Source organism: Triturus cristatus, chromosome 1_1 (assembly GCF_964204655.1).
Source record: "Triturus cristatus chromosome 1_1, aTriCri1.1, whole genome shotgun sequence".
NCBI classification, from domain to species: domain Eukaryota; kingdom Metazoa; phylum Chordata; class Amphibia; order Caudata; family Salamandridae; genus Triturus; species Triturus cristatus.
This window is the reverse complement of record NC_140579.1, coordinates 96,376,007-96,399,476: the sequence shown is the minus strand read 5'-3', so window position 1 is coordinate 96,399,476 and position 23,470 is coordinate 96,376,007. Positions and strand designations below refer to the sequence as shown.

The window sequence follows — 23,470 nt, the reverse complement described above, 5'->3', positions numbered from 1 at the left end:
CGTGCAGCCATCCCACAGTTAGCATTTACCGCGAGGTTATAATGCACTTAAGAGTATATGGTCAGGCCGCACCACAAACAGCATCAGAGGAGGTACTCCGAATGCTGCAGAAGGGCTCTGCTCATGCAGGGGCACCCTCTCGCATAAAAACCAAGCACTCTGCCTTCAGTATTGTCAAGGCCTGCCATAGGACTGACTTATAGGTTTTATATGTGTGTGCAATGGTGGTGATATAGGTAGCCTATACCACTGTAAGGGGTGCAAGCACACCCTTACTCAGGCTGCTGTAGCAGACCTGTGGTGCCATTTTGGAGCGCATCCCAGGGGTGGCATATTACATGCTTCAGCCCCTGGTAGGCCTCTGAGGTACCTATGCCCTAGGTACATAGTATACCATATACTAGGGGCGTATAAGGCACTCCAGAATCCAATTAGATATGTACCTAATATACATGCAAACCATTTTAGAGAGGAAGCAGCCAGGCTGGGGTCCTGATTAGCAGGGCCACAGCCAGACTAAGGTCGAAAAACAGTGAAACACCAGCAAAAAGTGGGGGTACCCATGTGAAGCAGATCCTACCCTCCTACACAACCCCCCTCCCCCAAACGCTGGGACATTAAACTAACCTTGACCAGTTGAGTCTTCATGTTCTAAGTGAAAATACCAAGAGAGTCCATCTGCATTGGCATGGTTACTCCCAGGTCTATGTTCCACTGTAAAGTCCATCCCCTGTAGGGAAATGGACCACCTAAGCAGCTTGGGGATTTCACCCTTCATTTGTTTTAGCCATAAGAGGGGCTTATGGTCTGTCTTGTCAAGGAAGTGAGTACCAAACAAGTATGGCCTCAACTTCTTCAGAGCCCAAACCACAGCAAAGGCCTCCCTCTCAATGGCTGACCAACGTTTCTCTCAAGGGGTCAGCCTTCTGCTTATGAAAGCTACTGGCTGATCCTGACCTTCATCATTCAATTGTGACAGCACAGCCCCAACCCCCAATTCAGATGCATCTGTTTGGAAAATGAACTTCTTGGAGTAGTCAGGACTCAGCAGAATGGGAGCAGTGCACATGGCCTGCTTCAGGTCATCAAATGCCTTTTGACAGCTAGCTGTCCACTGAACCTTTTTGGGCATATTTTTAGAAGTTAAGTCATTCAGGGGTGTCACTATTGATCCATACCCCTTGACAAATCTCCTGTAGTACCCAGTCACGCCTAAGCAGGCTCTCACCTGAGTCTGGGTAGATGAGCAACCCAGTCCATTATGGTCTGGATTTTGCTCTGTAATGGTTGAACCTGGCCTCCACCTACAAGGTGGCCCAGGTACACAACCTGACTCTGCCCTATCTGGCACTTAGTAGCCTTGACAGTTAAGCCGGCTTTTTGCAGGACCTCCAAAACATTCCTCATGTAGACCAGGTGATCCCCCCAGATGGAGCTAAAGACAGCAATATCATCTAGATATGCTGCACTAAAGTCTTCCAGGCCTGTAAGTACTTGATTTACCAACCTTTGGAAAGTGGCAGGTGCATTCTTCAAACCAAAGGGCATTACCACAAATTGATAGTGCCCACTAGGGGTAGAAAATGCTGTCTTTGGCTTTGCATCATCAACTAGTCTGATCTGCCAGTAGCCAGCTGTCATGTCAAATGTGCTTAGAAACTTGACTGAGGCCAAAGTATCTATTAGCTCATCTGCCCTGGGGATGGGATGGGCATCAGTCCTAGTGACTGCATTGAGACCCCTGTAGTCTACACAAAACCTCCTTTCTCTCTTGCCAGCTGTGGTGTGAGGTTTAGGGACCAGGACTACTGGACTAGCCCAAGGGCTAACTGAGGGTTCAATCACACCCAAATCCAACATCTTTTGGACTTCTGTCCTTATACAGTCCCTGACATGGTCAGGTTGCCTGTAGATCTTATTCTTCACAGGTAGACTGTCCCCAGTGTCCACTTCATGAGTGCACCAGGTGGTCTGACTTGGAGTCAGAGAAAACATATGTCTGAACTGGCTGAGAAGGTTTCTGCAGTCAGTTTGCTGCTGGGCAGTGAGGCTGCCTGCCAAGGCTACACCATCAACTGACCTATCATCAGGGTTCTGAGAAATCAGGTCAGGGAGTAGGTCACTCTCTTCCTCCTGTCCTTCATCAGTAGCCATAAGCAAGCCCATGTCTGCCCTGTCAACATATGTTTTAAGTCTGTTGACATAAAGTACCTTGTGGGGACTCCTAGGGGTTCCAAGGTCTACCAAGTAGGTAACCTCCCCTTTCTGTTCAACAATTGCATGGGGGACACTCCATTTGTCCTGGAGGGCTGCTGGGGCCACAGTCTCCAACACCCACACTTTCTGTCCTGGCTGGTAAACAGTCAGTACAGCCTTTTGGTCATGCCAGGCTTTTTGCAGTTTCTGGCTAGCCTCAAGGTTTTTGTTTGCCTTTTTCATGTACTCATCTATCCTGGAGCGGAGACCAAGTACATAGTCCACTATGTCTTGCTTTGGGGGCTTGAGGGGTAACTCCCATCCTTCCTTCACCAAACACAATAGACCCTGACAGGGTGACCAAACAAAAGTTCAAAAGGGCTGTAACCAATCCCCTTTTGAGGCACCTCCCTGTATGCAAATAAAAGGCAGGGCAAGAGTAGGTCCCATTTGCGCCTAAGCTTCTCTGTGAGTCCTTTAATCATGCCCTTTAAGGTTTTGTTGAATCTCTCAACTAAACCATTGCATTGTGGGTGATAGGGTGTGGTGAACTTGTAGTTCACTCCACACTCCTTCCACATAGCAGTTAAGTAACTAGACATGAAGTGTGCATCCCTGTCAGATACTACCTCCTTAGGAAAGCCTACTGTAGAGAACACACTCAAGAGAGCTCTTTCCACCACAGGTTCTGTAGTGGTCCTTAGGGGAATTGCTTCTGGGTACCTGGTGGCATGATCCATCACCACCAGTATAAATCTGTGCCCAGATGCTGTTTGGGGATCCATTGGACCAACAATGTCAGTCCCTACCCTTTCAAAGGGCACCCCCACCACAGGTAGTGGTATCAGGGGGGCCTTTGTAGTGCCAGCTGCCTTGCCACTGGCTTGGCAGGTAACACAGGAGCGACAAAAATCCTTTGTCTCTTCAGACATGTGGGGCCAGTGAAAGTGAGGGACAATACTGTCCCAAGTCTTGTTCTGGCCCAGGTGTCCTGCTAGGGGAATATCATGGGCTAGTGTCAATAGGAAACCTCTAAACTTCAGAGGTATAACCAACCTTCTGGATGCACCAGGCTTGGGGTCTCTACTCTCTGAGTAAAGGAGTCCATCATCCCAATAAACGTTATGGGTGCCACTAGCATTCACAGCAGCCTCATCAGCAGCTTGCTTTCTGAGGGGTTCAAGAGAGGGGCAGGTTTTCTACTCCTGGCTCAGATCAGACCTGGAAGGGCCCCCTGTCCCCAAGAACTCAACCTGGTCAGGTTCTAGCTCCTCTGAGATAGTTCCTTCTTCAGGCTCAAGAACATCTCCCTGAGGAGACTGATCAGCATTCTGAGTCAGGTGGGAAGGCTCTGCCTTAACCCTACTGCTCCTCCTCTTGTGAGGCACCTGGTCCATGTTTCCAGAATCCAGGGCCTGTCCAGCTTTAGACATTTTGGCCTGTGACCTAGTCACAGCAAAGACATGAGCAGGGATCCCTAACATTTCTGCATGTGTCCTGAGCTCCACTTCAGCCCAAGCTGAAGTCTCTAGATCAGTGCCAAGCAAGCACTGTACTGGTAGGTCTGCACTTACCACAACCTTCTTAAGGCCAGTTACCCCTCCCCAGGAGAAGTTAACAACTGCCAGAGAATGGTCTGTTCTGACATTGCTTGCATTGGCCACTTGGTACATTTCACCAAGTATAATCTGCCCAGGATCCACAATATCTTTTGTCACCATGGTGACACTTGCTCCTGTGTCCCTGAATGCCCAAGCTTCTACTCCATTAATTAAAGGGTGTTGTCTGTATTTGCCCAGATTACTGGGACTCACACAAGGGGACATATCCATGTCTCCATCACAGACAAGCACAGCCTGAGTTGGAACTCTGACTAGGCCAGAGTCCATCTCAGAACCCAGGGTCAACCCTACTACACCCTTATTCTGAACATTGCCACCACCTATTGTAGCTGTACTATGGGGAACAGTTGCCTTAGGGGCAATGGTGGCTGGAGTAGATTCTTTGGACTTGGTGCAGTCACTGGTCCAGTGAGTTTTCTGTTTACAGATTTTGCACCAAGGTTTCTTTTGGCCTTTTCCCTTATTTGACTGTGACTCCCCATTAGAAGAAGATTTTTGGGGCCCTTGAGAAGACTTCTGGTCTTTACCCTTGTCCCCACCCTTGTCAGAGTTCTTAGAATCCTGCTTCTTTGGGTCACCACTTTGGTTCTGTACCTTCTGCCTCACACTGGTTCTGACCCATTTGTCTGCCTTTTTTCCCAATTCTTAGGGAGAGGTCAGATCAGAGTCTACCAAGTACTGGTGTAACAGCTGATTTTGACAGTTATTAAGAATCTGCTCCCTCATTATCAGATTGTACAATCCTATGAAATCACACACTTTACTGCTCAATAACCAACCTTCCAGAGCCTTAGCAGCACAGTCAACAAAGTCAACCCAGTCTTGATTTTGTGCTTTTTGGGTGTCTCTGAGCTTTAACCTGTATTGTTCAGTGGTTAGGCCAAACCCATCTATCAGTGCACTTTTCAAGACTTTGTAATCATCAGCATCCTCTTCTCTTACAGTGAGGAGATTATCTCTACCTTTGTCTGCAAAGGAGAGCCATAAGATTGCTGCCCACTGACCTTGAGGGACCTTCTGTACTTTACAGGCCCTCTCCAAGGCAGTTATCCATTTGTGGATGTCATCCCCACTCTGGTAGGGAGGGACAATCTTACTTAGGTTTCTATGGTCATAAGACCTCTCCCTATCTCTAGGGTAATTGCTGCCACCAAGGGATTCTAGTCCCTCCTTTTTACTAGCACTATAGAGCTCTAGGGCTTCCCTATCTAAGGCCATCTGCTGCTTTCTGAGGTTTTAGCTTGTCTTGCTCATACGTCAAAAGTCTCTCTCTCCTCTCCTGGGAGGCTTCCCTCCCTCTGTGTGTCCCTATAGAGGAGTTAGACTGGACAGATCCCCTTGAGAGAGATCTATCCCTTCTAGCCCTACTTTCAACTCTTCCTGGAGGAATAAAGGAAGGAGCATTATTGTCATCCTCCTCATCCTCATCCAGGAGAGCTGGGTTCACCAGATTCTGATCATTGTCATCAGTCTGGTCAGCATTAGAGGTAGGGTCAGGGGAATTTGTACCCCAAGGCCCACACTCACCTGCTGGCCCACCCACACTGCATACCCCATCAGGCCCACTAGGCCCTGAGATATCATCCAGCTTAAGTATCTTTATGAGATGCTGGTGGTTGGGCTTTTGCCTGTTTTCAGCTTCCTAATGGAACATAAGGCCCTAAGCTGTGCAAAGGAGAGATCCTCATATTTATAGGGGAGAAGCCCACTGGCTTCTGGCAGGGACCCACTGGTTCCTGGCTGACTAGACATTACTAATGTGGTGTGGTGTATTGCACTACCCAGTACCTACACTAGTGTGGCCTACTAAACTCTCTTGAGTTGTAGAAAGGGTGTGCTATCCCTTAACACACAACTCTAAGTTCAGTAGAACTTACTGTAGCTAAACTTGATATTATATGTACCTAAGGTACCCTTAGTGGTTTTCAGTTGATCAATTCAATTGAGATTATCTGGTAAAACAATAGCAAGCTGGAATCCCACACCCTGCACACCAATGTGAGAAGGTGGCCTGATATATGCTGTCCACTAGTTCTAGTGGGCACCTTGTATCAGTCCAAACAACCCCTTATGTTGAATAGGTTAAAGACAACCTTTTTTGAAAGCTATCCTAGTGGTAGCTATGGAGGGCAGCCTTCAGGCTAAGTCTTGAAGGAATGTAAAGAAGCTTGTTTTACCAGTCTATAATCTCTTGAATGATCAAATGAAAGGACAACCACACCAGGTATATATTTAAAATATATGTATTTAAGATAAAACACACCACTCTAGTCTCTTTATGAGGTAGAGTTCGAAGTTCTTAATTTACAAGTTAGCAATCAACAGTAATAGCACAAATACACGTTTGGGCCTTAGGGGCGTACCAAACCATATACCAATAAAGTGGTATAAGAACCATGACTGAACTAGACACAAGGCCTAGAGCCTGTAGAATCGCTGGGACCCCAAGGAACCACCCAAGGTAGTGATGCAGGGGACCCACGGGGGCCGTGTGCAATGTGTAAGCACAACCGCGGGTTCCCGTTAGCTTCTATGGGCAATGTCGCGGTTGGAAATTTAAAGATTAGGGACACTTACCATCGAGTTAGGACCAAATCCTTTTGGACTTAAGAAGTTCTAGGGCTAACACCCACGGGAGCACCGGAGTACTCGTGTTACCTCACCCAGGGAAGTCGGGTGCATAGGTGTCTTTTGGTGTCAGGTCTCGTCGTCGATTTCAATGGCAGCTGGCGAAGAAATGCTGCTGCCGTGAAGAGGAGAAGTGTCCGAAGAGATCCAAGCCTGGATCTAGGATGGAAGGAACCTGAAAGCAGAGGGAACAGAGTCTGGGTCACTTGCCAGTGACCGAGGGCAGGATGGACCAATGCCCACAGATGTCGGGTGCTTCAGGTGAGTTGACGGGTGTCTTGACTCTTCAGCCACGAGGTCCAGGAGGCGCCGATGATGACCAGGAGCTGGATTCGAGTTGTCCCACGAAGTTTGTCGAGTTCTGCGGTGTCGGCGACCAGAAAGTTTGTCGAGTGCTGCGGTGTCGGCGACCAGAATGGAGCCAACTAGCCTTGGCATCGGCAAGTCTCGTGTAAAGAGAAGAAGGATGTTGGTGCAGACCAGCAAGGTCTGAGGGACTCACCCAGCGAGGGTAAGTCGGGGCACGTCTGGAGCAACCATGAAAGCCCAAGCAGAAGAGGAGTTGCCTTCGGGGGACCCACTAGCCAACGGGCTAGCGATCGCGAAGGAGCCTCGTGCAGGCGCACTGGAACCCGGCCCACGGGTCACTCGTGGAGTGGAGGCCGGAGATCTTGGGTGCAGTCAGTGCTCAAGGCTGAGACTACTCGGAGCCCAAAGCAGAACTTCAAGGATAAACAGGAAGTTGATGTACGGGGAACAACCTTTACAACGCAACTTTTACAACGCACTACCTTTACAACGCATTTTTTACAACGCATAATCCATTACAACGCATGACATTACAACGCATACCATTACAACGCATTTTTAAAAACTACCTTTACAACGCATTCCATTACAACGCATACTACCATTACAACGCATACCATTACAACGCATAATATTACACTACACTATCCAACACTTACCCTACTGTTGCACCCCCTGGAGTTAGAATAGTAATTTTTACCCCTATACTATCCAACACTTACCCTACTGATGCACCCCCTGGAGTTAGAATAGTAATTTTTACCCCTATACTATCCAACACTTACCCTACTGATGCACCCCCTGGAGTTAGAATAGTAATTTTTACCCCTATACTATCCAACACTTACCCTACTGATGCACCCCCTGGAGTTAGAATAGTAATTTTTACCCCTATACTATCCAACACTTACCCTACTGTTGCACCCCCTGGAGTTAGAATAGTAATTTTTACCCCTATACTATCCAACACTTACCCTACTGTTGCACCCCCTGGAGTTAGAATAGTAATTTTTACCCCTACACTATCCAACACTTACCCTACTGTTGCACCCCCTGGAGTTAGAATAGTAATTTTTACCCCTATACTATCCAACACTTACCCTACTGATGCACCCCCTGGAGTTAGAATAGTAATTTTTACCCCTATACTATCTAATACTTACCTTAAATGTAATTTAATATTATGCGTTGTAATGGTATGCGTTGTAAAGGTAGTATGCGTTGTAATGGTAATGCGTTGTAAAGGTATTTTTTTAAAATGCGTTGTAGTGTCCTGCGTTGTAATGTCATGCGTTGTAATGGATTATGCGTTGTAAAAAATGCGTTGTAAGTGCATGCGTTGTAAAAGTGTGCGTTGTAACGTCATACATCCTGATGTACCAGCAATAGTACGCGGTGCCCAGGGGTCACGATTCCTTGTCACCCACGATAGCCACGGGCCTCAGCTTTGCTGTGGACTCAGGGTAACCTCGGGGAAGTCAGGAAATCCACCTCTGGTGATGCAGAGACTTCGGCGTCCAATGGGAGCTTTGGACTTGCAGACCGGACAGGGGAGTCACTCCTTGACCCCAAGGGAGATTTCTTCAGTCTTCTAGTCAGGATAGAACGTCGAAGGTCAAGGATATATGTTGCAGAGTTTCGTCCAGGGTAATATAAAGTGGCAAGGACTGGGTTCCCATACTTATACAAAGTTTGGGGTGGACATACTCTAGAGACCCATCTATGGTATGGTTTGGAAAGAGGGGTGGTTACACCCATTTCCTTTGTCCAGTTTCACGCCAGAGCAGGGGCAGGTAGCCCCTGCAACTGGTTTGAACTGGACTATGCACAGTAACACCAAGTGTGCCCCGTGCCCCCAGTGCAGGACTTCAAAGCACCAGAGAGTGCTCCCGCCCAGCCCCAATACACATCTGCCTGTCTGGGGAGGTGGTCACACCTCCCTGGGACAGGAAACTATTGTCCAAGCCTCCCCTGCCAGAGTTTCGGTCAGTAGCAGGAGGCCAGACCCGTGTCTGTGGCAGAGGCATCCATTTTGTGATGCTAGGGCTGTAGAAAGTCCTACCGGGTTAGACCATTGTGAACATGTCTCTCCCTCTAAAAGGGTAGAATGGTACCCCCGCTGCCAGAAATGGCGGGGGTAGTTTTCCAAAGCATTTGACACAAACACGACATGTTTCCGTGCTGCCATCCCAAAGTTAGCATTTACCGCGAGGTTATAATGCACTTAAGAGTATATAGTCAGGCTGCACCACAAACAGCATCAGAGGAGGTACTCCAAACGCTGCAGAGGGGCTTTGCTCATGCAGGGGCATCCTCTCACATAAAAACCAAGCACTCTGCCTTCAGGATTGTCAAGGCCTGCCATAGGAGTAACTTCTATGTTTTATATGTGTGTGCAGTGGTACTGATATAGGTAGCCTATACCACTGTAAGGGGTGCAAGCACACCCTTACCCAGGCTGCTATAGCAGACCTGTGGTGCCATTTTGGAGTGCTTCCCAGGGGTGGCATAATACATGCTTCAGCCCCTGGTAGGCCTCTGAGGTACCTATGCCCTAGGTACATAGTATACCATATACTGGGGCGTATAAGGCACTTATACCTAATATACATGCAAACCATTTTAGAGAGGAAGCAGCTAGGCTGGGGTCCTGATTAGCAGGGTCACAGCCAGACTAAGGTCGAAAAACAGTGAAACACCAGCAAAAAGTGGGGGTACCCATGTGAAGCAGATCCTACTCTCCTACAGTGGGCTTGCTGCACCGATAGTGCCACCCACCGAAGCAGCCCGTAAAGTGTAACTCAGGCCTTGCATTGCAGAGCCTGTACGCAGTCTGGGACTGCTGTGTCTACTCGGCGAGTGCACCCACTCGCCAGTCCTTCAACCTTCCCTTTTCTACATATCAGTCACCCCTATAGTAGGCCTACGGGAAGGGTGCATTGTATGTAAAAGGTAGGCCATGCCCTGGTATGTGTGGCATGTCCTGATAGTGAATTACAACCTATTTTGTTTTTCACTATTGCAAGGCTACCTGTCCCCAAAGGCCAGAACGGGCGATTTGATTATAACATCTTATAATCCTAACTGACCCAGGGGACGAGGTAGAGTTCAAGTTTAGTATGCCTGAACTCAGAATGGCAAGGCTGAATAGGCCGATCTACCTGAGGAGTAGTAGGAGGAGTAGCGCCTGGACCTGAATAGGACTGTGCCTGCCTTCCACAATGCTGGCTTCACCTCCTGTGGTGCGTCTGATGACCCTGGCCTACTCTGACAAAGGAAGAAGTTGTGCACTGGCAGAATGCACCCAGAACTGGTTTGGAGTAGGTACAGGACCCTCTGCCTTCTGAGGACAAAGGATTTGCTAGTATAAATATGGGGACCCAGACCCCAAGAAGTTAGATCACTTCTGGGAACACAAGACAAATCTTTGCTGAGGAGAAGAACCGAAGGAAGCTGCAGAAGTTGTACTGTCCCTCTGCCCGTGTGCTGTTGTTGGGTTGGCCTGCAGTGGTGTCTTCATTGCCGAGGAAAGGAGAAGGAACTTTTACAGAACTTTCATCATCTTGCAGAATATTTCGCCAAGGGCATGACTCAAGCTTGCCTCCTGTCCGAAGTCTCAGGGATACAAAATACTTCACCCCTCCTGTTTGCTTGCTTCTGGAACTTGCTGTTTCAGTTGCTACAGAAGGAATTTGCAACACGAATGCCAGTGAACGTCGCCGCGATCTGCATCGAAGCCGTGAGCGCTGCTCTGACTTGTACCCGTGAACCGATGCCTACTGCTCTGCCGTATCGACTACGAAACCAACATCATCTCGGAGCCGATCCTAGACCAAGGTGGCCAAGAACTCATCGACATTTTGATATCGTAAGGAACCGTGGTGTCAGCATCATCGTAACGTCACCTCCTCTCCGGTCAGGATCCGACGCCTTCCCTGCCTGCGCAAGCATCCAGGACACCGAGGCATCATCTCCCCCGAAGCAAGGACCCGACGCTGCAAATGCGCCAACGACATCACATCTTGCCCACACGGTGAGCTGTCTATTTTCGCTTTCCAAGGTACTGTTCTGTGGGGGTCTGCTTTGACTCTGGGTCCGACGCTGCCCACCTTGTGGTCAGCGCCGTACTTCGGGAACACTTTGACCTCGACCTCACGATAACTCCCGTTGGAGTTATCTGTTGCTAATGACTGCTTTTAGTGAAGAACCTATTTTTGAATTGCTTCTACCATCGTGAATTATTAATTGTGATTACAGTATTGTGGATTTTTGCCATTTGTGGTCTTGTGATAAGTCTATATAAAGAATACTTATTTTCATACAACCCGGTGTGGTGTCCGTCTGTAGTGTTTTCACTGTATTACTGTATGCGTTCACAAATGCTTAACACACTGCCTCTGAGATAAGCCTGCCTGCTCGTGCCAAGCTACCAAGGGGGTGAGCAGGGGTTATCCAGTAGTGTAATCCCCTTTCCCTGATTTAGACGCACGGGTCCCTATTTGGACAAAGGTGTATGCCATTGCCAACTAGAGACCCCGAGTTCTAACATTCCCCATTTACTGATGGCACATCCAGGGAATGAAAACTAGTAAACCGTACTTACCTCAGACTCTGTGAATAAGTTCAGTCACTAGAGTCTAGGGGTTTGCTGCAACAAAGGCAGCATGTCCCCCGGGGCCACAAAGGCCCTGTTCTTGGCTTAACCATTCCAGTGGCAGGGAACCCCACAGTAATGCAGCGCGGTCCTGTTTTAGATCGGCTAAGTCGAGCTGAGGGTTAAATAGAGAATCATGCCGTACTTCTGTTCTATGCTCTAGAACTGTCATGGTAATAAGGCTAAGAATGTTACCGAGATGAGACCTGGGCTGGGGTTGGAATTAACTTCTTTACACCACGCATATTTCGCATTCTAATTATTTACTAAAGGACACTACACAGGCCTTCGCAGTGACGTTTGTCTTTGACGGATGCGACCTCCCACAGCAGTTTTAACCAGGACTTCAGTGAATGACTGCTATTGACATTTGTGGATTTCTAGACCAGGCCAGTGCTTTTGTATCAACGTTGATGATTATTTTAATTGGGACAGTTCTGACAGCGCGGGCACATATCAGGGCACCAGACAACAGAATGTTGATTAGAGCATTGGAATGTTAAGCGCTCCATTGAAGACAATGGAGTTTCTTCGGGCTGCTAATGGCCGGTAGAAGCCCGCAGCATCAACATTCCAATTTTATTTTAATTTCACAGCTGTTGCTGTGAATAAAGGCCTCACGAAGCCCAGGGGGCTTTCCTAATCCCCTCGGGCTCCGTGAGGCCTGTGTTTGACTAATTAGAACATTCTGCCTCCTAGGGGCTGAATGGTATAATAACTTTATAGCTGTCCATAGCAGGCTATGCAGGCCTTTAACTCCTTCAGTGCCCATGACGAGATGGTCTCGTCATGGAGCGCGGTTGCGCTGTGCCCATGACGAAACTATCTCGTCATGAACCCCGCCCGCTAATGAAAGGGCCGGCACAGGGCGGGGAAAGAGCGGGGCACTGAAGGGGTTAAAGGCCCTCTCCCCTGTTAAAGGCCCTCGTCTTTGGCATTTAATGCTGGAACGGGCCTTTAATGGCCGGTAAATCCCGCCATGGTGGGCTATGAGGCTATATTCTCATTTGAAAAGTTTGGCACAGATCAGATTGAGAACTGGTCTGAGAGCCAGGAGACCCCACGCAACTCTGATCATATCTGGCTACTCTCCTACTGGCTGTCAGCTTTCTCTGGGTGTTTCTCATCCTGGGATTATGCTGACTTCTCTCCCAGACAGACTCTGCTTCTGCAGTGCCTGGAACTCTCCTTCCGTTTCTCACCAGGCATACTTCTAGGTGCTAGCAAGACCTTCAGTTCTTCCAGCAAGTAGGGCAGACTTCAGGTTATGTCCCTTCACCTCTGGGAGACTGTTATGCAGACACCATCCATGATCACACAGGAATGCTACCCCCTAACTGCATGCTAGTGATCCGACACAAGAGCACAACCATCCCCCTCTACACTAGTGACACTTCAGAGACGCACAACCCTCTACCTCCTTACTGGTGACACATCACAGGAGCACAGCTCCCTACCTGTATACTAGTGACACATCACAGGAGCGCAGCCCGGTAACTGTATTCTAATTACTCATCACAGCAGCACAGCCCTTGACCTGTATACTAGTGACACAGCACAAGAGACTGACCCTCTACCTGCATACTAATGGCATATCACAGGAGCTCAGCCCCCTAACTGTATTCTAGTTACTCATCACAGGAACACAGCCCTCTACCTGTATACGAGTGACACAGCACAAAAGCACAATCCTCTCTCTGTATACTAGTGATACATTACAGGGTGCAACCCTCCACCTGTATACTACTGACACAGCATAAGAGCACAACCCTCTAGATGTATACTAGTGACAAATCACAGGAGCACAACACTCTACCTATATACTAGTGACAAATCACAAGAGCACAGCACTCTACCTGCACTCTAGTGACACATCACAGGAGCACCACCCTCTACCTGTATACTAGTGGCACCACCCTCGACCTGTGTACTAGTGACACAGCAAAAAAGACGACTCTCTACCTGCATACTAATGACACATCACAACCCTCTACTTGTATACTAGTGACACAGCACAGGAGCACAACCCTCTACCTGTATATGAGTGACACAGCACAAGAGCACAACCCTCTACTTGTATACTAGTGACACAGCACAGGAGCACAACCCTCGACCTATATATGAGTGACACAGCACAAGAGCACAACCCTCTGCCTGTATACTAGTGACACAGCACAAGCGCACAACCCTCTACCTGTATATGAGTGACAAAGCACAAGAGCACAACCCTCTACTTGTATACTAGTGACACAGCACAGGAGCACAACCCTCTACTTGTATAGTAGTGACACAGCACAAGCGCAAAACCCTCTACCTGTATACTAGTGACACATCACAAGAGCCCAACCCTCCATCATCTACTAGTGACACATCACATGAGCCCAGCCATCCATCATCTACTAGTGACACATCACATGAGCCCAGCCATCCAACATCTACTAGTGACACATCAGAGGAGCACAACCCCCTCTCTACCTGTACACTAGTGGCACATACAGGAGCACGGCCCTATACCTGTATACTACTGACAGAGCCGAGGAGCACAACCCTCTACTTGTATACTAGTGACACAGCACAAGAGCACAACCCTCTACTTGTATACTAGTGACACAGCACAAGGGCACAACCCTCTACTTGTATACTAGTGACACAGCACAAGAGCACAACCCTCTACTTGTATACTAGTGACACAGCACAAGGGCACAACCCTCTACTTGTATACTAGTGACACAGCACAAGAGCACAACCCTCTACCTGTATACTAGTGACACAGCACAGGAGTACAACCCTCTACCTGTATACTAGTGTCACATCACATGAGCCCAACCCTCCATCAACTACTAGTGACACATCAGGGGAGCACAACCCCCACTCTACCTGTACACTAGTGGCACATGCAGGAGCACAGCCCTATAGCTGTACACTACTGACGGAGCCGAGGAGCACAACCCTCTGCCTGTATACTAGTGACACATCACAGGAGCACAACCCTCTGCCTGTATACTAGTGACACATACAGGAGCACAACCCTCTACCTGTATACTAGTGACACATACAGGAGCACAACCCTCTACCTGTGTACTAGTGACACATACAGGAGCACAACCTGTATACTAGTGACACATCACATGAGCCCAACCCTCCATCATCTACTAGTGACACATCAGGGGAGCACAACCCCCTCTCTACCTGTACACTAGTGACACATACAGGAGCACAGCCCTATAGCTGTATACTAGTGACAGAGCCGAGGAGCACAACCCTCTGCCTGTATACTAGTAACACATCACAGGAGCACAACCCTCTGCCTGTATACTAGTGACACATCACAGGAGCACAACCCTCTGCCTGTATACTAGTGACACATACAGGAGCACAACCCTCTACCTGTATACTAGTGGCACATACAGGAGCACAGCCCTATAGCTGTATACTACTGACAGAGCCGAGGAGCACAACCCTCTGCCTGTATACTAGTGTCACATCGTCACGTGGCTGTTGGGGACATTGTCGACAACACTAAGTTAGCATTTGCCCTGCCGCCATTATGCGGCTTTGCACACGTTACTACATGGCTTTATGTTTTGCAAAGGACTTTCTTTGTGCCTTTCACAAGAGAACTGTCCGCTGGGTTCGTTCTCTGCCTGTTCCTGGAGTTGTCTGAACATTGTGTGCAAGGTCCATAAACAATGCCCCTTGTTAGTCTGTGCTGGTTAGGACCTAGCTCCTAGACACAACAAACCGATGCAGCTGTTATTGGGGACAACGTACTTTGGTCTTAGGGAACTACACAGATAGGTGGCACCCACTTGAAGTGGAACCTTTCCAAAGAGAAGAGCGAGACAGCACCTGTCATGTAGATTTCCCATCTATAGGCTAAGGTATGGGGTCTGCTGATAAAGCCTAGAGATCTTCTAATATATAATAATACTTCTTCTTTGCAAGGGGAGGAAGGTTCGGCTCTATAGTCTTTTCTCCATTGTCTTTGTATGACGACATCTCCCATCATGATTTATGGACCAGCTGCTATGCTGTCTGTATTTGTATTATGCATTTTCCTGCTTGTTGTGGCACCTATACTGCATGTTAGGGCACGTTAGTTAAAGTAAATATTTCAAACTGTTTCGTGTCTCTGTCAGCTCTTATTGTGGACAAGTACAAGAGTGAGAGCGGAAGGGGTGTCTTGTAACTGCGATTCCTGAGAGATCTGGGAGTGTTGTGTTCTGGGGTGTCTAATCACTTGTTTCACTGTAAGTGAGTAGGTGAGCACGTGAGACACTATAGCTAGTCGGTCCTGGGCTTATAGGTACTCAGGTGGTAGGATGGCTCAGTCCCTACCTACTAAGGTCCCATAATCCTACACATAGATCTGTTTTTGGGCAGAATCCCTGCAACAACATCACAGCAGCACAACCCTCTAAATGTATACTAGTGGTACTTCAAAGGAACACAACCATCTACTTGTTTACTAGTTACTCATCACAGGAGCACAACCCTCTATCTTTATATTAGTGGCACAGCAGAGGAGCACGTCCCTCTACCTGTGTACTAGTGACACAGCAGAGAAGTACACCCCGCTACCTATATACTAGGGACACAGCACAAGAGCACAACACTCCACCCATATACTAGTGACACATACAGTAGCACAACCCTCTACTTGTATACTAGTGATGCATCACAAGAGTACAATGCTCCAGCTGTACACTAGGTTCAAAGCACAAGAGCACAACACTCCACCTGTATGCTTGTGACACATACAGGAGCACAACCCTCTACTTGTATACTAGTGACAAAGCACAAGAGCACAGCCCTTCACCATATACTAGTGACAAGTACAGGAGCACAACCCTCTACCTGTATACTAGTAACACATACAGGAGCACAACCCTCTACCTGTATATTAGTGACACAGTACAGGAGCGCAACCTTCTACCTGTATGCTAGTAACACATACAGGAGCACAACCCTCTACCTGTATACTAGTGACTCAGCACAAGAGCACAACTCTTTACCTGTATATTAGTGACACATTACAAGAGGACAACCCTCCATCATATACTAGTGACACAGCAGAGGAAAACAACACTCCTCTCCACCTGTACACTAGGAACACTGCACAGGAGCACCGCCCTCTACCTGTATACTAGCGACACATACAGGAGCACAACCCCTACCTGTATACTAGCGACACATACAGGAGCACAACCCCTACCTGTATGCTAGCGACACATACAGGAGCACAACTCCTACATCTATACTAGTGATACAGCACAAGAGCACAACCCTCTACCTGTATACTAGTGACACTGCACAGGAGCACCGCCCTCTACCTGTATACTAGTGACACAGCACAAGAGCACCTCCCTCCACCTGTATACTAGTGACACTGCACAGGAGCACCACCCTCTACCTGTATACTAGTGACACATACAGGAGCACAGGCCCCCACCAGGAGTGGAGAGATACCTGACTCCACAGCATTCCTCAGTCCAGCTCTTCATGGCGACGCTTGAGAGACTCACAGCTCTCATCAGCTGAAACCCTCCTATTCTAGGCTGGGGTGTGATATACTTCACCTGATGGCTCACACCCTGTTATTTGAAGCTACGGTGTGACATACCTTATCTGATAACTCAAAGCCTCCTATCCTAGCATAGAACAAGATGTCAAACCAACCTCCGCGCCCATCCTCTATAGGAATTTGTTGTGAATTACCTGAAGGAACTGGTGCTGTAACATTGATTTATCTGGGAATTCTTGATTTTTATCGTTTTCATATCGCAAAACCCATAATCCTGGTATAATTGTGAGTGTGAAATTACTACATTAGTCACTCCACATCACTCTCCATGGGGGTGATAGTAGGATACCCCCTCAGCATCTCCTGGGCGAACACAGCCAATGTCCTTTCAGCACAGGAGTAGCCCGCACTCCCTAATTGTCGTGTCTTCCATCCCAAGTGCTGGAACTTCTTGCCCCCCTTTTCTTACATCCTCTCGTGTGAGTCACATTGACTCACGCTTGACTTCAGCCAGTCTTTCCACTCAGCCTGTCTCTGGGTCTTTGACTGTCTCTGCATGCAGTGGGTTCTCTTCCTTGCACTCGCTCCATGAATCAAGCGTCTCTGCCTGCAGTGGGTTCTCCTCCTTGCACTCGCTCCATGGATCGAGCGTCTCTGCCTGCAGTGGGTTCTCTTCCTTGCACTTGCTCCATGGATCAAGCGTCTCTGCCTGCAGTGAGTTCTCCTCCTTGCACTCGCTCCATGGATCGAGCGTCTCTGCCTGCAGTGGGTTTGCTTCCTTGCACTCGCTCCATGGCTCAAGCGTCTCTGCCTGCAGTGAGGTCTCTTCCTTGCACTCGCTCCATGGATCGAGCGTCTCTGCCTGCAGTGGGTTTGCTTCCTTGCACTCGTCCATGGGTCAAGCGTCTCTGCCTGTAGTGAGTTCTCTTCCTTGCACTCGCTCCATGGATAGAGCGTCTCTGCCTGCAGTGAGTTCTCTTCCTTGCACTCACTCCATGGATCGAGCGTCTCTGCCTGCATTGGGTTTTCTTCCTTGCACTCGCTCCATGGATCGAGCGTCTCTGCCTGCAGTGAGTTCTCTTCCGTGCCCTCAACCCATGGATTGAGCGTCTCTGCCTGCTGTGGGTTCTCTTCCTTGCACTCGCTCCATGGATAAAGCATCTCTGCCTGCAGTGAGTTCTCTTCCTTGCCCTCACTCCATGGATTGAGCGTCTCTGCCTGCTGTGGGTTCTCCTCCTTGCACTCGCTCCATGGATCGAGCGTCTCTGCCTGCAGTGGGTTTGCTTCCTTGCACTCGCTCCATGGCTCAAGCATCTCTGTCTGCAGTGAGGTCTCTTCCTTGCACTCGCTCCATGGATCGAGCGTCTCTGCCTGCAGTGGGTTTGCTTCCTTGCACTCGCTCCATTTGTAAAGCGTCTCTGCATTCAGTGAGTTCTCTTCCTTGCACTTGCTCCATGGATCGAGCGTCTCTGCCTACAGTGGGTTTTCTTGCTTGCACTGGCTCCATAGATCGAGCGTCTCTGGCTGCTGTGGGTTCGCTTCCTTGCACTCGCTCCATGGATCAAGCGTCTCTGCCTGCAGTGAGGTCTCTTCCTTGCACTCGCTCCATGGATCGAGCGTCTCTGCCTGCAGTGGGTTCTCTTCCTTGCACTCGCTCCATGAATCGAGCGTCTCTGCCTACAGTTAGTTTTCTTCCTTGCCCTCGCTCCATGGATCGAGCGTCTCTGCCTGCAGTGAGTTCTCTTCCTTGCCCTCACTCCATGGATCGAGCGTCTCTGCCTGCTGTGGGTTCTCTTCCTTGCACTCGCTCCATGGATAAAGCGTCTCTGCCTGCAGTGAGTTCTCTTCCTTGCCCTCACTCCATGGATCGAGCTTCTCTGCCTGCTGTGGGTTCTCCTCCTTGCACGCGCTCCATGGATCGAGCGTCTCTGCCTGCAGTGGGTTTGCTTCCTTGCACTCGCTCCATGGCTCAAGCGTCTCTGCCTGCAGTGAGGTCTCTTCCTTGCACTCGCTCCATGGATCGAGCGTCTCTGCCTGCAGTGGGTTTGCTTCCTTGCACTCGTCCATGGGTCAAGCGTCTCTGCCTGTAGTGAGTTCTCTTCCTTGCACTCGCTCCATGGATAGAGCGTCTCTGCCTGCAGTGAGTTCTCTTCCTTGCACTCACTCCATGGATCGAGCGTCTCTGCCTGCATTGGGTTTTCTTCCTTGCACTCGCTCCATGGATCGAGCGTCTCTGCCTGCAGTGAGTTCTCTTCCTTGCCCTCACTCCATGGATTGAGCGTCTCTGCCTGCTGTGGGTTCTCTTCCTTGCACTCGCTCCATGGATAAAGCATCTCTGCCTGCAGTGAGTTCTCCTCCTTGCCCTCACTCCATGGATTGAGCGTCTCTGCCTGCTGTGGGTTCTCCTCCTTGCACTCGCTCCATGGATCGAGCGTCTCTGCCTGCAGTGGGTTTGCTTCCTTGCACTCGCTCTATGGCTCAAGCATCTCTGTTTGCAGTGAGGTCTCTTCCTTGCACTCGCTCCATGGATCGAGCGTCTCTGCCTGCAGTGGGTTTGCTTCCTTGCACTCGCTCCATTTGTAAAGCGTCTCTGCATTCAGTGAGTTCTCTTCCTTGCACTTGCTCCATGGATCGAGCGTCTCTGCCTACAGTGGGTTTTCTTGCTTGCACTGGCTCCATAGATCGAGCGTCTCTGCCTGCTGTGGGTTCGCTTCCTTGCACTCGCTCCATGGATCAAGCGTCTCTGCCTGCAGTGAGGTCTCTTCCTTGCACTCGCTCCATGGATCGAGCGTCTCTGCCTGCAGTGGGTTCTCTTCCTTGCACTCGCTCCATGGATCGAGCGTCTCTGCCTACAGTTAGTTTTCTTCCTTGCCCTCGCTCCATGGATCGAGCGTCTCTGCCTGCAGTGAGTTCTCTTCCTTGCCCTCACTCCATGGATCGAGCGTCTCTGCCTGCTGTGGGTTCTCTTCCTTGCACTCGCTCCATGGATAAAGCGTCTCTGCCTGCAGTGAGTTCTCTTCCTTGCCCTCACTCCATGGATCGAGCTTCTCTGCCTGCTGTGGGTTCTCCTCCTTGCACGCGCTCCATGGATCGAGCGTCTCTGCCTGCAGTGGGTTTGCTTCCTTGCACTCGCTCCATGGCTCAAGCATCTCTGCCTGCAGTGAGGTCTCTTCCTTGCATTCGATCCATGGATCGAGCGTCTCTGCCTGCAGTGGGTTTGCTTCCTTGCACTCGCTCCATTTGTAAAGCGTCTCTGCATTCAGTGAGTTCTCTTCCTTGCACTCGTCCATGGGTCAAGCTTCTCTGCCTGCAGTGAGTTCTCTTCCTTGCACTCGCTCCATGGATCGAGCGTCTCTGCCTACAGTGGGTTTTCTTGCTTGCACTGGCTCCATAGATCGAGCGTCTCTGCCTGCTGTGGGTTCGCTTCCTTGCACTCGCTCCATGGATCAAGCGTCTCTGCCTGCAGTGAGGTCTCTTCCTTGCACTCGCTCCATGGATCGAGCGTCTCTGCCTGCAGTGGGTTTTCTTCCTTGCCCTCGCTCCATGGATCGAGCGTCACTGCAGCTTCACAAATTCTGACCTCTCTACAGTTTGTGAGGTGTCGGAGGGAAGGGGAGGGCAGGAGTGTGAGAACGACGTAAGACGGTAGAAGGGAAGGTAGTAATAGGCTGTAGTTCAGAAATTAGAAAAAGCACGCTAGTGTTCTGAGGAAACTATTAACCTCCCCACCTCCCTCTGGACTCCCACTCTAAGGACGGCTTGTAGAAAGCGTTTTTATATCTAACCATCTTTTATTTGCTCCTCACAGGACAGGTTAAGAATTGAGAAGCAGAAAATTGAATCTGAGCTTGAAAAACTGCAGCAGCTCCTGAAAGAAAATAAACAAATACTGTATGGAAAACTGGAGGAGATGGAGAAGAAAATCACCATGGTGGAAAATGCAAATATTACTAAATTGTCCAATCAAATCACCTCTCTCAATGCCCTGATAACGGAGATAGAAAAGAAGTGTGAGGCGCCGGCGCGGGAACTCCTGAAGGTGAGATACAGTTTGGGAAATACAACAAAAGAAGGAAGTTAATTATCTATATTTTGTGTGCAGTATTACATGTGTCGGCGGAACACACATGATCTCCTGTCAGGGTCAATGCACAGTGATGCCATGCACTCCGACAGGCACACAACATACATACAAACATTACTATACGGTCCCTTTTATGCTGGGAGCCCAATACAAACATACACACAGTTGACTTTACATTAACGTCCTACAGGGTCACATACATTCCAATAACCCATCTCAATATGAAGAAGAGTTGTTTTATATTCATGCATTTTTTCTATTGGGGGGGTGCAGCAACACCAACCAATCCCAGTGACAGTAATTAAGAAATGGAGACAAGGGAGCAGAATGTAAAAAAGCAGGATGAAAATGTGCAGCAGGATGAGAAGTAAAATCTGTGAGAATTGGAAATAAACCAACTTTCTCAGAAGTGTGAAAACACTTCTTTCTGTTCTACAGCACTTACTTTACTCCTAATGAAGGACACCACATATTTTTACCTGCGCCAACCTCATGTTAGGGTTAACAGTGAGCTATATAATTAGGCATTTAGAAATGGTACTGATTTTTTTTTTTTTGTGTTTGAAAAGCTTTATTTCAGGAAAATATTAGTACAAAGATATCAGCAACAGCATAAGTACAGTTAAATAGTACAAAAAGGGCAATATCATAAGAAACGAGCAAAAGCATTTTTTTTTAATAAGGATTTTAAGGGGAAAACAGGAGAAAGGGGGAAAGGAGAAGGGGGGAAAGAGATAAAAGAGGGAAAGAAAAAGAAAAAGGAAATGATACAATGCATTATGAAAATACAATAACATGTTTTAGAAAGTAAGTGCTGTAGGCGAAATAATATTCAAGTAGCAAACACAAAAGAGCAATTATAACAATAAATAAATCCTGTAATGTTACTGCAAGAAAAGAAGATGTACTTTCCTCAAGGCGGATCAAAGTTTTCTGCATTGGTACTTGATAGATTCTTACGAACCATCCGGTCTAGATATGAGGTAAGAGGTAACCAAAAGAGGTCCCTATTGTGAGTGGGATTACAGGAGGAAGCAAAAGCGGTATCAAGTCTGTGGAAGTGACATAGAGAATTCCACCAACAACGTATGGAAATCTTAGTGAGGGACTTCCAGTTGGAAGAAATATGCTGAAAGGCTAAGGCAAGCATAAGGTCAAAAAGACCGTGAGAATGCAGACGGAGAACTAGCGAATCTGATAAAATGCCAAGAAAAAGGATAGGTATAGAGTAATGAGAGGAAATTGCGAAAATACGCGAGATGTATAGCCAAACAGAATCCCAAAAGTGAGAAACAGAAGGACATAAGAATAAGAGGTGAAAAAGGTTGGCATTTGGGGCAGAACATGTCCAGCAGAGAGAATCAGCAGAGGAGGAAAAACGGGCCAGAGCAAGTGGAGATAGATATAGCCTATGATACAGATAAAAGAGAGATTGAGTGAGAGAGGCAGAACGAGAAATTTTTAGAGATCTGGACCAGAGTTTATCCCACATGGCAACGGACCAAACACAACCCAAATCCGCCTCCCAAGAAAGCTCCAATTTAGATTTAGGACAATCCGGGTTAGGAGCGGAAAATAATTTATAGATAAGGGAAGCTTTGGGGAGGACAGAAAGCACCTTAAGAAGAGGAGAGTGGGAAGCAGAAGAACGGGAAGAAGGAAGAGAATAGAAAATATCAAGAATAAGTGTCATTAAAGTAACAAACTTTTGCAAAAAAGAGCGAGGACAGTGAAAGGACCTCTGAAATTGAGGAAAGGAACAGGGAGAAAAGCCCATCAAAAAATTGGTTCACCCAGATGATGCCCTTAGACCTCCAAGCTTTCCAGAATATTGGTCTGTTCTTTATAAGAATAAGTGAATTATACCAAACGGGGGAATCCAGAAAGGACTCCCGAGTAATAGGTGAAGGATTAAAGAGAGGCTTTAAAAGAGAAGAAGTGTGCCTAAATAAAGGGAATGACGAGTGCGGAGCCTTGGCAGAGAAGCGGATAATCTCTTTAAAAGAAAAAGGCAACAACAATGTTTGTTCGATATGCAGCCACAGAGGAGCAAGAGGAGAGGGAGAAGAGGCCAGCCACCTGGATGCCTGACGGAGAGAGAAAGATTTATGATAGAGACGAAAATCTGGGAAATTAACCCCACCATTGGCTTTGGGCTTGCGAAGACGCGCTAATGAGATTCTAGCCTTCCTCTTGCTCCAAAGAAATCTCGACAAACAAGAATCGATGCGTTTAAAATAAATTGCGGGTATATGAACAGGTAACATAGACAAAATATAAATTAAAATGGGAGCTATCATCATCTTGATGGAATCCATTTGTCCCCACCAAGAAAGAAAGAGGGGGTTCCAGGTGGAAAATAAATGATCAATACGAGACAAAACCGCAGACATGTTTAAAGAAATTGAGGAGGAAATAGAGTTGTAAAACCATACCCCTAGGTACTTAATTTT

At 48.2% G+C, this 23,470-nt stretch overlaps 1 protein-coding gene across 1 annotated transcript in view; it reads left to right on the top strand.

The window, feature by feature from the left end:
- Window positions 1-23,470, top strand: part of LOC146869605 (E3 ubiquitin-protein ligase TRIM39-like) — a 98,355-nt gene that overhangs the window by 13,657 nt on the left and 61,228 nt on the right. The window contains exon 3 of the mRNA XM_085608559.1: window positions 20,742-20,972. Within this exon, the coding sequence (XP_085464685.1) occupies window positions 20,742-20,972 (231 nt within the window). The remainder of the gene's footprint in view (window positions 1-20,741; window positions 20,973-23,470) is intronic.